Genomic DNA, 12,026 nt, shown 5'->3' with positions numbered 1-12,026 from the left:
CAAATAAATAATGCTATTTCACAGTGTCTCCAACATAGTTATAAAATATGCTTAGTGTACAGAGGTGATAAATATCCATCTTTTTATGAGAGCAAAAACACAGACACTTCTCGAAAGAACTGACTTTTGTCAAAAGGCTAACTTTATCAATAGTGTTTCTAAATTATTTTTAAGTAAATGTCTCTACAACAAAGGAAGATTTTCTGTTTTTCCACTCTTTTATCATTTATGAATTATTTTTACCATAGGGAAATATTTTTATAAGTAGTATTTTACTATACCTTGTCCTTTTTAGTAGACATTTTCTTTGAAGACCTGAAAAAAGAAAAAAGCAATTCATTTAAGCCAAATACTAAATATTGAAAATACAAGAAATATGTAAATCTATTATTTTTATATAAAATCTTTGCATTGATAATTAATTTTCAATAAAAGGGATTAAACAAACAGTGGAAACAGTAACATTAAAGGACAAAGAAAGTATGTCAATTATATTATTGACAAAGTATTAAATTTAAATCAAGGGGACAAGCAGAGGAAAAGGAAAAACATAACATTACTTGTATTATTTGGTAGGAAAAAATACACCAGGATTTTCTTCTTGTTGTCTTTTTCAATAAAAACTGGCTTTTATGGCAATAAAACCTGTTTGGAAAGTATTACTGAAGTCCTTATATGAAAGAAACCCTTTTCTAATAACCATGGTATTAGCTTTTTTGAGGACTTACTATGTAACCGCTATGCATTATTATTAGCACTTTACATGTCTTAAAGACATTTTAATCCTCACAACAATCCTGGGAGGTAGGTAATACATTAGGTACTTTACCCAGGAAGAAAATGAGGCACAGAAAGGCTAAGTCATTTGTCGAAGCCCCTATGTCTGCCCAGAATTCCAACCCAGGCAATCTGGCTTCAATACTTGCATTTCACAATATGCTAAGAAAGTAATATTTATTTTTAAGTATTTTTAACTAATGTAGTAAATGAATCTCTATTATTATTCTATGTCTAGGCATAATTATAAATAATTTCTGGGGCATATGTCCAGAAGGAACCCTACTTCAAAATGACACCTGCACCCCAATGTTCACAGCAGCACTATTTACAATAGCCAAGACATGGAAACAGCCTAAATGTCCATCAACAGATGACTGGATAAAGAAGAGGTGGTATATTTATACAATGGAATAATACTATTCAGCCATAAAACCCGACAACATAACGCCATTTGCAGCAACATGGATGCTCCTGGAGAATGTCATTCTAAGTGAAGTAAGCCAGAAAGAGAAAGAAAAAAACCATATGAGATCACTCATATGTCGAATCTAAAAACAAAAACAAAACATAAATACAAAACAGGAACAGACTTATAGACATAGAATGCAAACTTGTGGTTGCCAAGGGGGTGGAGGGTGGGAAGGGACAGACTGGGATTTCAAAATGTGGAATAGATAAACAAGATTATACTGTATAGCACAGCAAAATATATATAAGATCTTATGGAAGCTCACAGCAAAAAAAATGTGACAATGAATATATGTATGTTCATGTATAACTGAAAAATTGTGCTCTACACTGGAATTTGACACAACACTGCAAAACGACTATGACTCAATAAAAAAAGTGAAAATAATAATAATAATAATTTCTGAAACTTAACACCTATTTTTTAAAAATACAAAGACTTTAGACCTAGGCAATACTGGAAATCTACTTTTAATAAAGATTTGTTTTCGCTAAAGACATTAATCAGCGGGCATTCATTATCCATTCAGCTGTTTGTTCATGCATTTGACAGGTCCTTATGGACCATGATGGCTTTTTAAATTTAGAACTTAGTAATCCAAAAGTAATCATCTCTGATAGATTGTTAATAGTTTATTATTCTATTGTATATAAACAAAATCTTCCCCTTCTTCCTGGAACCTAAACAAATATTAAGTTAATATAATCTGATATTTTACAATAGCATACAAAACCATAGCCACTCATGGTGATACTGTCAAGGACACTATAAAATCTAGAATCATCAAGGAATGATTAAACCCTATTCAGTATGGCCTAAGTGTCTGTATACTCATTATGAGTATACAGTTTTTAAAAAATCTATGGACAATGGTGTAACTTTAAAGTCATTATCTGCATATTCAATTGCGTAAGAATATTACGCTTCAAAACTAACGAATAAGCCCTTACAACAAAACCATACATGAATAGTTTACTACAATATCTTAAAGATAACATAGTACAATCAATACACTTTCTAATATCAGAAATGCAAAGTTAAATTGAAAAACACGTCTTCTATGGAATCGCATCCAACAGCAAAGAGACATGCTCTACAATCTACCGTCTCATCATTAAAAAAAGAAAGGGAACCCCCACGAGCCCCACGTTCCCCTTCACTTATCACCCAGTCCTCTCCTGCCTTCCCAGGGAATGTCCTCTGAGGGGCTGTTCACACCGACTCACTACAGCCCGGCTTCCTTGGGGACGTAGTACTGAAACTACTTCCGGTCAAAGGCACTTGTCCTCATGTTAGCCTTTCGGCACTGTTCCTCCCACACAGTTGAGAATTCTCTTGCCTTGGCCTTTGCACTATATGCTGCTGTTCTATTTCCAGAGAAGGTAATCACTGCTAATACGTCTTCACCTACAAATAAAGAATTTGTAGATTTTACCTGCCACAACCTTGACCTCCTTCACTTAAGCTGCTGTTCTCATTCATGCGTAGGAGACCACCAGCCAGTGAGGCAGTCTTCTCCAATACATGTGAAGTCACAGATGCTTTTAATGTCCGTTTTCCACTTTCATTCTTCTTTACTTCCTTCATATGCAAGCCAGGACAGCTACTTTAAAACAATCCATAAAAAAGCCAATTTTTAAAAAATAGTTCTACTGATAAATTTAAAAAAAACCCCAATTTTTGTAAAACTCCAACTCTTACCCATCTTCAGTCATTTATTAATTCACAAAATGGTTAACAAGTGCCAACCGTATGCAAGGAAACACAAATTCTTGCTTCAAAGACAGATAAACAATTATGATACAATGTGATATGCAAGAGCTGACATATGAAAGTAAAGTGAGCATAAGGAAGGCTTTACAGAACAGGGAAATAAACAGGAGGTCATGAGCAAAAGAGACAGGAGGAAATTATTCTACTTAAGAGATTAGAATGTGAGCACAAAGATTAGGCACAAGGCATTTAGGTGTGTCCTGGGAACCTGGAAGGAAGAGTACAAAATACATGGAAGCAAGTGGAGAGATGAGCCTGGGAAGAAATGCTGAACAATATCTAGGAAAATAATAATTACCTACTGCTGAATACTGATCTAGGCTTACCTATCAGAATCTCCTTTCTGCAGAGCAGGAAACTGCCGGTCATCACTTTTTCCCCTCTTCCTCTGCCGAGTTAATCCTTCATGGTAACTGCCACCACACATGGTTTCTGACCCTTTCAGTTCACTTTTGTTCCTCTTCTCTTCTACTTCAACCTTTAGTGAAAGTTTGATACAAAGGGTAATTATTACTTTATTCATTAGAAACACTTTGTTTTCATTCATTTTATCATTTGACTCAGACTTTGCCCTGATTTCAATTGATTAAAATATTTTTGTGCTTATTTTAATTTTTATCATTTCAAGTCATTGAAGTGTTTGTAAATTCTGCTTCTTTCTGTTTGAGGAAAAGAAACAATTTCTAAAATTTCAAAAAGGACTTTCTGAATGTTGTGCTCTTACATCCACTCTTCCCCATGTGAATGGCAGAGACAGAGAAATAGAAAGACAAAGGCATAAAATTTGTCCTCTTCTGTCTTTACCACCTAGATTTTACATTAACCAGCCAGATTTAGAAGATGTCACACCTTGGTGCTTCAGTAACAGAAAGGAAACATTCTTCTTTCTGTGCTAAAGCTATCCTTTCCCCACTACTTTTTAAAATTCTTCTTTCATTTGGATCCTGGGGTATCAAAAAAGTGGTGTTTAATAAAATATATAAACCCAAGTTTACTGAAAGGAGCAGAGTGAAACTGATGAATTGCCAGTTAGTGTGGAATTCTGCAAAAGGAATAATGCTTCCCAATTTCACATTTAATAACCATGACCATTTTATAGCTAGACGGCATAGGAGTAATGAGTGATCTACTTTAGCCCCACTGTTTACTGACAATGGGAACACAACCAAGAAAGGTTAACTGATTTGTCCAAATTCCCTAAAGCAGTATTCCTGAGCATTTTACAGTGTCAAGAGAGATGATACAATTCTCTAACACTGAATCTAATAAGCTACCAAATAAATTCATCAAATTGATCAGATAAGTTAAAAGTGTGACTTTGGCAAAGCTGGGGGCAGGGCTCATCTCCTTTTTCTATTACAGGAGAACACCTTCAGAGCTCTATCCTTAACATTCTTTGCACCTCACACAAAAGAACACACACATTTTAAAAATCTATTACTAGAACTAAAAAAAATCATTCAGTGCATCTCACAACTCAAGTTTTCTCTTTTGGAGAGAAATACTGAATTTTTTTTTGCTGAGGGTTCATACTACCTATATAATAAAATCATACATGTCAAAACTTACTACATTTTATTAAATAATATACTGTAAGTGACTCAACAGAAACACCCGAAAGTGGTGATTCAAGAACATGTGGGAGCACATGTATTTCTTCTTAAGAATATCTCAAAGTGGCCATGATGGAATTCTAAGTGTCCAGTGATCAGTAAGACAGATAAGCCCGCACTCACTAACGCACAATACACGGATCAGTTTAGTGAGACCTTGTGCTTATATCCCTTCTCTCAGTCACTGCTTCCTTCCCATTCTATGGAAGTGCAACTTACATTTAAGCCAACAGATTAAAACAAAAAAACATACAAAAAAAAAAAAAACCACAACCTTGAGCTTATTATATTTCCTAAGCCATTTCACTTGCGTTTATTCCGGCTCAGGTCACGTGGCACACAGCTGAATTACTTTCCCACTTCATATGAAAGACTGGCACAGAGACTTAGGTTGGTTAAGGAACAAAACCCAGGAAAATACTTCCCTGAGTTCCTGTTATTTAGATGGCAGAAATAGTCTGTTTCTACACAATTACATATTTAGATGACCCCGTTTTATACATAGGCTATTTTCATAGAGTGGAAAATAAGATCAAATATGGATCAGAATGGAGGAGATTATTGATAAAGAGAAAAAACAGAGTAGCAGCAAAGGAACCTCTACCTCTTTCTGAAGCTGAATTTTCTTTTTCCAAACCCAGGAATTCTACTTGTAACATGCCTACCTCATTCTTAAACCTTTGCATACCTTGCTGTAACTCTTTTAGATATACTTTGGATGTTCTGTTACCATTTGATGGAGAAGAACTCACATTTCCTAATTCAGGGTCCATGTTTTTAGACTTATCAGCACCACAGTTATCTGCAAGCGATGGCTTCTGGAGCTGGTCTTGTATTGGTTTGGTTTTCTTACAAGTAATTGAAACAGCAGGCATATCATGACTTTTTATTTGAATCATGTGTTTCTTCTCACTGGAGCGGGCAAGCCCCAAACCAAAAAGGCTTTTTGGATCACTTACCTGAGGTGCATGTCCAATGTCTGATTTCCAGTGAGTATTTTGGTTCCTTTTCGGTTTTCTTTTCGTAGCAAATTCTTGGTCTTCTTTCACTTTAAATGGAACTCGGTTCCGTACTTCATTTTCTCTATCATTACAAAAACTCTCCTCAGTTTTGTTAAAAACGTGTTCAGTGTCTGGCTTACCATTTTCATCCAACTTATTTTCATTTAAATAAAGTTTTGAAGATGACTGGCAACCATACTTTCTTGACTCAGACTTGGAATAAAATGGAAAAACATTTTCAAGACTGGGCTCTTTGTGTTCAGAGACTGCCTGGAATCCTATAGAGACAGAGGCTCCAGGTGCATCTACTTCCTCAAAATCAAATATATTATCTATCACGTTGGAAGGTAGTTCCTTTAAGTCACCACGTAGTTCACAGTTGTCATGTAGTGACACTACCTTACGATGAAAAGTAATTTTGCCTTTTTCATGGATTTTACTGATTTTCTGATTTGACTTCTTTGTGATAAGTTCTGAATTATTTTTCCAGTCGAATTTGCCTTGTTTGACCCACATGTCCTCATGCTTCTCCACACAAGAACGTTTTGAAGACACAGGTATGTCCTTTCTGTCATGTTCCTTATTCATTTCTGGTTCTCTAGGCATTTTCTGCAGATGCACAAGTGAAAGATTAATCTGCGTGATTTGATCTTCAGATTTCTTTTCTTTCACACTACATGCTTGTAAAACACATTTATCCTTAAGTAGTCAAGTACGGATAAAGAAAAATTAGAAAATAATTAAAATTTAACAAACTTCTTAATCTATGTTTGGCTAGTCACAAACTGAGAAGTGAAACATAACTTGCCTTAGCCTTGAAACAGGAGAAAAATAGGAACTCAGAAACCTAACTTTGTCACTGTTTGTTTGAACTAAACAATTCACACATGTTAAATCTACCAAGAATCAGAGATTAGATTTTTAACATTACAAAGATTTCCTCACTAAAAAATATTTCACCTCTCATACCTTAAATAGTGAGCCCCTCCAGTGCATGTAAAGATTTTTTTTAAAGGACTAGTAACTGGACAATAAGCAAACTGTAAATTATTAGGTGCCAAAATCAATTAACATCAGAAAGAGGAACAAATTCCTGAATTTTAATGCAAATGATATACTATGATAGTGATCTATCTCAATACGTATTCTCTGCATCCACTGAGTTATATTATACTCTAACATTCACTAGTGAGAGTGAATAAAAGAATTTTCAATAATATTTACTGATTTCCTACCCTGAAATGAAATAAATTAGAAAGTTTTTGTTTCTTCCCTAACAGCAAAGGTCCAATCGTGGAAGGTTTGATTCTCTTACTAGGCAGCTGGGTTGACTCTATGACCCCTGTTCTCTCCCTGATTGTAGATTCTGAAATCGATTACATAGAGATCACAAGACAGAAGAATCTTTCATCTTGGCATTAATGACTTGCAATTTGAAACTGCAAATTTTGGACCACTGGGAATGACTGTTCCTTACATGAAACTAACTCGGTGGCCATCACTGCTATATTATTTACAATTTCAACTGCTTATATCACATGATTTAATATTTGATATCACCTTCATCATGTGAGGAAGTTATAAAGATGGAAGAAGTAAACCATATTCAGGAAGGTTTTTTGCCTCAATTCCAAGGATAAAGTTTAACTATAAATTATTATAGATCCTAACAATACTTTAACATTTGTAATTAGATAAAATGCTATTAAAAACTAAATATTAAGTAATTATTTATTGACTCTAAAAGTCTAGTTTGAAAGGCAATTTCTTTTGAACTGTGTTATTAAACCACAGAAAACAGTATTAAACAAGAAATTTAAATTTACATTTTTACATACCTGTGAGTGGTTATTTTCACTCGCATCAAGTCTTTCTTGCTCTTCCTCAGATGCCCTTTGTAAGTCTAGGTCTGCTGAAAAATGAATATACTTAGTTAAAATTCACTACTTAGAACAGCTAGATAAAAGGCACCATCTTTATAAAAACAGAAAAAACATTTCATCAATTGACAGTTGAAATTAAGCTTAATCTTTAGCTGGATATTTACTTCTTTAAGAAATACTTCTAATTATCTAAAACTTCAACAAACTATTTGGGAAATACTAGATGTTACCAGATTAAAGGCATACAAACATCTCAAAGTTTCACTCACAAATTGATTCACCAGACATGAACAAGACAAAGAGAAATAAAAACAAAATTTAAAAATACAGTAGAAATATACAAAGTCACGATAGACTCTATTCTCTACCTCCTAACAGTACCTTTTTAACAACATACCAGGCTTCAAGAGCAATGTTATTCATGGTTTCCAAAATTACTGTTACTTTTTATGCCTTTATCTTTCCTTAATCTGAAATGTTTCCCTCTATTGTTCTGACAGATTCCTTTTCCTCTTTGAAGACTCAGCCTGCTCTGTGAAGTCCTCCTGGATTGCAGCTGTCTTTCCACACAGACACAGGGATCTCTTTCCTTGGAGCTACCTTGGTACTTCACAGATTTTTCTACTGTGTCTTCACCAGCTGAACTGTAAACTATTTCTTTACATGTCTATCCTCTTTGCTCCCATGCTGTAGAGGACAAACTCTTAAAAGTATCTGTGTATAAACAGTATTTATTAGAAAAACTTTGAGTTTAGAGCTTGTAGTCACTACTATAGGAGATAACAGAATCTTTTGTAAATACAACATTAATTCTGCAGGTAAGGAAAGAAAAGATAAAACTATAGGAGCAGAAAAAATATTGTATGACTTATTACTACAGCTCTGATTATATCACTGATTAAGGCACTAAATTAATTGGTATATAAAGTAGAACACATATTAGATGTGGTTAATCAACAGACTGGGTATCCTAGAAGAATCAGAATTGATATTCCATATATTATTTTTAAGTGACAAAGCACTCCTTAAAATCCAATATCCTTTTCGACCCATCAATCCATTAAAAATAATAAAACAAGATGATATACTGTGTGGACACAGTTAAGAAGGAGGTCCTGTGTAGCAAATTCCCAATGACTGCCACTACCGCTGGGAAAGCCACTTCTAAAATACAAAGAGGCAGAGAATATACTAGAAATACTTTGATATTTAGTTGCAGAGGTGCTTTTTCAGTTACACTGAATATAGCTATAACAAATATTTATAAATTCAGAGCTAGATAAAAATAAAGCTAAGAAACCATACTTTGAGAAGGGAATCTTTGGATGGCCACCTAGGTTTCCCAACTAGTCACAAAGCTCTAGACATCACCCTCCTACCTGCTCTCAGGAGCATGCTAAATACTATTCTGAACGAACTTACTTTCACCTAATTCTCTTTGCTATTTAATATGTTGCTATGGTCAGAGAATGAACATAAATGTCATGCCAAAAGGTATTGTCTGGTTGTAGGTTGCATAAAAGGAGTAAACACAAAGGAGATCCTGCCACAAAATGATTTCTGCAAAGTCAGAGTATGGTGAAGCCACGCACAGGTAGACTATGGCTAGTTCTCTATGCTGCTTTATTACCTTCTTTGCGGCTTCTGTTCTCTGGCAGCTGTGACTCACACAGGCCACGGAGCGCTGCATGTTCTGACACAGACACAGCTCCAATATTCATCCGGTCTTTATCTACCAGGGCCGTCTGCCTCAGTTCTGTGGGTGCTGACTGGTTTGCGGTCACTGATCGTGATACTAACGGACATTTATCAACTTTCAAATGCTCGGCTCTTTGACCAGCCTCATTATTGAGGCTCAAACTAGTAGAAACCCAGTCTGAAGAACCTGAAAACAAAGTTTCCACTTATTAGAATGTGAACAACAATACAAATGACTAACTTTTACGAATTCTCTTCCCAGAGCAGCAGCCCCACGTCCGCAGCCCCACGCCCTTCTCTCCCCCAAACACACTGCTCCTTCCCAGCTGGTTGTACTTTACATGTCATTGCCGTTCATATAGGGAACCACTGTGTCTCTTTTTTCTACCTTTAATTTTCTAGTACTGCTAATTTGGATTCACTCATCACTCTCTATAAAACAGTCTATATTCTGTAAGAGCTTTATGAATTATGATTCTTCAACATATGAATTTTTTCATTAACAAAATGTATGTCTAATGAGCCATATACTGGATGTTTAAATATGCATGACAGTATTGAGTCCTAGAGACGTGGGCTTTAAGAAAACTTTTACTGAATGGTACTACATAAATTACAATGAGACAGTCTTTCCTCAATGTACCAATATCTTCAGAATTCTTACCTTAAGCCTTGGATAAACATCATAAATTTATATAAGAAAGGATAGCCTTGAGTGACTAATTTTTTCCATATAAAAATAGGGTAAATCTAGGTACAAACCAGATCCAAAGAGTACAGAGTGCCATGAGACAGGAAATATCTAACAAAAATGTTTTCCTTTTTTAAAAAGATTTAAGTTGTCAGATTCAAACTTTTTAAGACAAGTTAAAGAAGAAAAGGCGAGAAATGTAGAAGTGAACGTTAAAGCCCACTTCATCACAAGGGCCCCTTTATTATTTCACATCCATGAACCCTGTTTAAAACAGCACTTCTCAAGTGTCATCTGAGAAGCCCTGAAGCCCCATGTTCCCTCCATCTAGGGAGTCCAGGAGGTCAAAACTATTTTCACAATAGTACTGAATGCTATTTTCATTCTCATTCTCTGTTAAGGGTGCAGTGGAGGTTTCCAGATACATGACATGTGATAACATCAAAGCTCTAATGGTGAATGGAATGTTTGTGTGTGCTTGTTTTTTAAATCTTTTAGCTTTATTTTCTAATATACTAAACATCAATAGATACAACCCACTTAAAAGTTCTTCAAAATTCTCAATAATTTTTAATAGTATAAAAAATACCCTAAACCCAAAAACTTTTAGGATTATTGTTTTAAAATATCATATCTACCAAACATTAAGGTAGGACTAATTACTTCCATCATTTTTAATAATCAAAGACACCACACACACACAGAGAGAGAGAGAGAGAGAGAGAGAGAGCGCTAATCAAACCATCCAGTTGGCTTAAGACCTTTGGGCTAGGGAAATAGCTCAGTGGTAGACCACATGCTTAGCATGCACAAGGTTCTGGGTTCAATCCCTAGGACCTTCATTAATAAATAAATACAGAAATAAATAAATATCATCAATGTGATAGCACTAGATGAAATAATTAAAGTGAAATATGACTGACATGTTAGCAAGGGAAGCTTTACTCTACGTAAAGGTTAAAATTCAATTAAGCATTTTAAAACTCTGGAAAAATCTTAGAACCTAATAATCAATCTCTCAGAATCCCTGAAGAGTATAGGGACTCCAAGCTGAGCACTTTAGTGTCTCCCAACCTCAACAGAAACATCCAAGTCAAAGCTGACATTTTAAAAATCTATTTCTTAAGCTTATATATATTTTTCAAACATGGATACCAATAATAACATCTGCCTTATTTATGTCATCTTTCAATTAAATTTGAAGAAATAAAAGGAATTAGCAATAAGAAGACTGTACTTCTTTTCAGAGTTAAATTTGTATTGCAGAATTTACCTGATTTGAATGTTTGTAAATTCTTCATTTCTCCTGTTTTCTTAGGAACAGAATCTTTCACTCCAACTGCAGGCTGAATGGTTTTTGAAACACACCGATTAATAATGTACATTTGATACAATCTGTAGTAATCATTCAAGGGGGGAGGGTCTAGCTCAGTGGTAGAGTGCCTGCTTAGCAGTGCATGAGGTCCTAAGCTAAATTCCCAGTACCCTCACTAAATAAAAAAAAAAAATCAAGATAAAAGTATAAAAGTTCTTACCTTCAAGTGAGGATATTTTTCAGTAGAATCTAAAAGCCAAAAGGGACACATAGTCAATTAGATGTAAATATGAAAGCCAACTACCCATTCACGCAGAGTTAGTACTGCGCAACCCTCGTGCTTGCTTTGGAAATGAACACGTTAGCTTTCGGTGTTTTGTTTTTCAGGGGCAGTTAGGACAGCAACAAGACAGAAACATGAATCCATTATAGATACTCAATAAAGAACGGGAATATAGGTTTAACAAAACATGCAGTTAAGATTTCAAAAGTACGATTATGTTTCAAGTGACTTATTTATAAAATAGAAACGTGTACATATACCAGTGTGAACTTGCTGCCTGAGAAGGAGAAAAGCGATCTCTAATCAGAGGAACAAATCACGGCTCCAAGAAGACAAATGTGAAAGCTGACCGTAAAATGCCACAGCACATCTTTAATGCGATTGACACCGTTAGACTACAAGTACTTATCATGCTCTTCAATTCGTCCTGTAATTTAGGAAGTCCACAGTTGTGATGGCAGTTCATTTGAATGTGCAATTCACTTCTCATCAGAGAAAGTGTTATGAATTGATCGCCTTG

At 35.0% G+C, this 12,026-nt stretch overlaps 1 protein-coding gene across 5 annotated transcripts in view; it reads right to left on the bottom strand.

The window, feature by feature from the left end:
* LOC105092998 (ankyrin repeat domain-containing protein 26) overlaps positions 1-12,026 on the bottom strand; it is a 64,167-nt gene that overhangs the window by 18,233 nt on the left and 33,908 nt on the right. For 3 of the 5 annotated variants that reach the window (XM_064478444.1, XM_064478443.1, XM_064478447.1), the window contains 8 exons: positions 11,444-11,472; positions 11,182-11,254; positions 9,150-9,404; positions 7,475-7,548; positions 5,595-6,245; positions 3,349-3,500; positions 2,685-2,855; positions 282-315 (listed from right to left, as the gene is read on the bottom strand). In XM_064478444.1, coding sequence (XP_064334514.1) covers positions 282-315; positions 2,685-2,855; positions 3,349-3,500; positions 5,595-6,245; positions 7,475-7,548; positions 9,150-9,404; positions 11,182-11,254; positions 11,444-11,472 — 1,439 coding nt within the window. The remainder of the gene's footprint in view (positions 1-281; positions 316-2,684; positions 2,856-3,348; positions 3,501-5,594; positions 6,246-7,474; positions 7,549-9,149; positions 9,405-11,181; positions 11,255-11,443; positions 11,473-12,026) is intronic. The other 2 variants (XM_064478446.1, XM_064478445.1) reach the window with 2 other exon arrangements.

The sequence above is a fragment of the Camelus dromedarius genome, chromosome 24, assembly GCF_036321535.1.
Source record: "Camelus dromedarius isolate mCamDro1 chromosome 24, mCamDro1.pat, whole genome shotgun sequence".
NCBI classification, from domain to species: Eukaryota; Metazoa; Chordata; class Mammalia; order Artiodactyla; family Camelidae; genus Camelus; species Camelus dromedarius.
The sequence above is the reverse complement of the archived record's forward strand: the minus strand, read 5'-3'. Positions and strand labels throughout refer to the sequence as shown.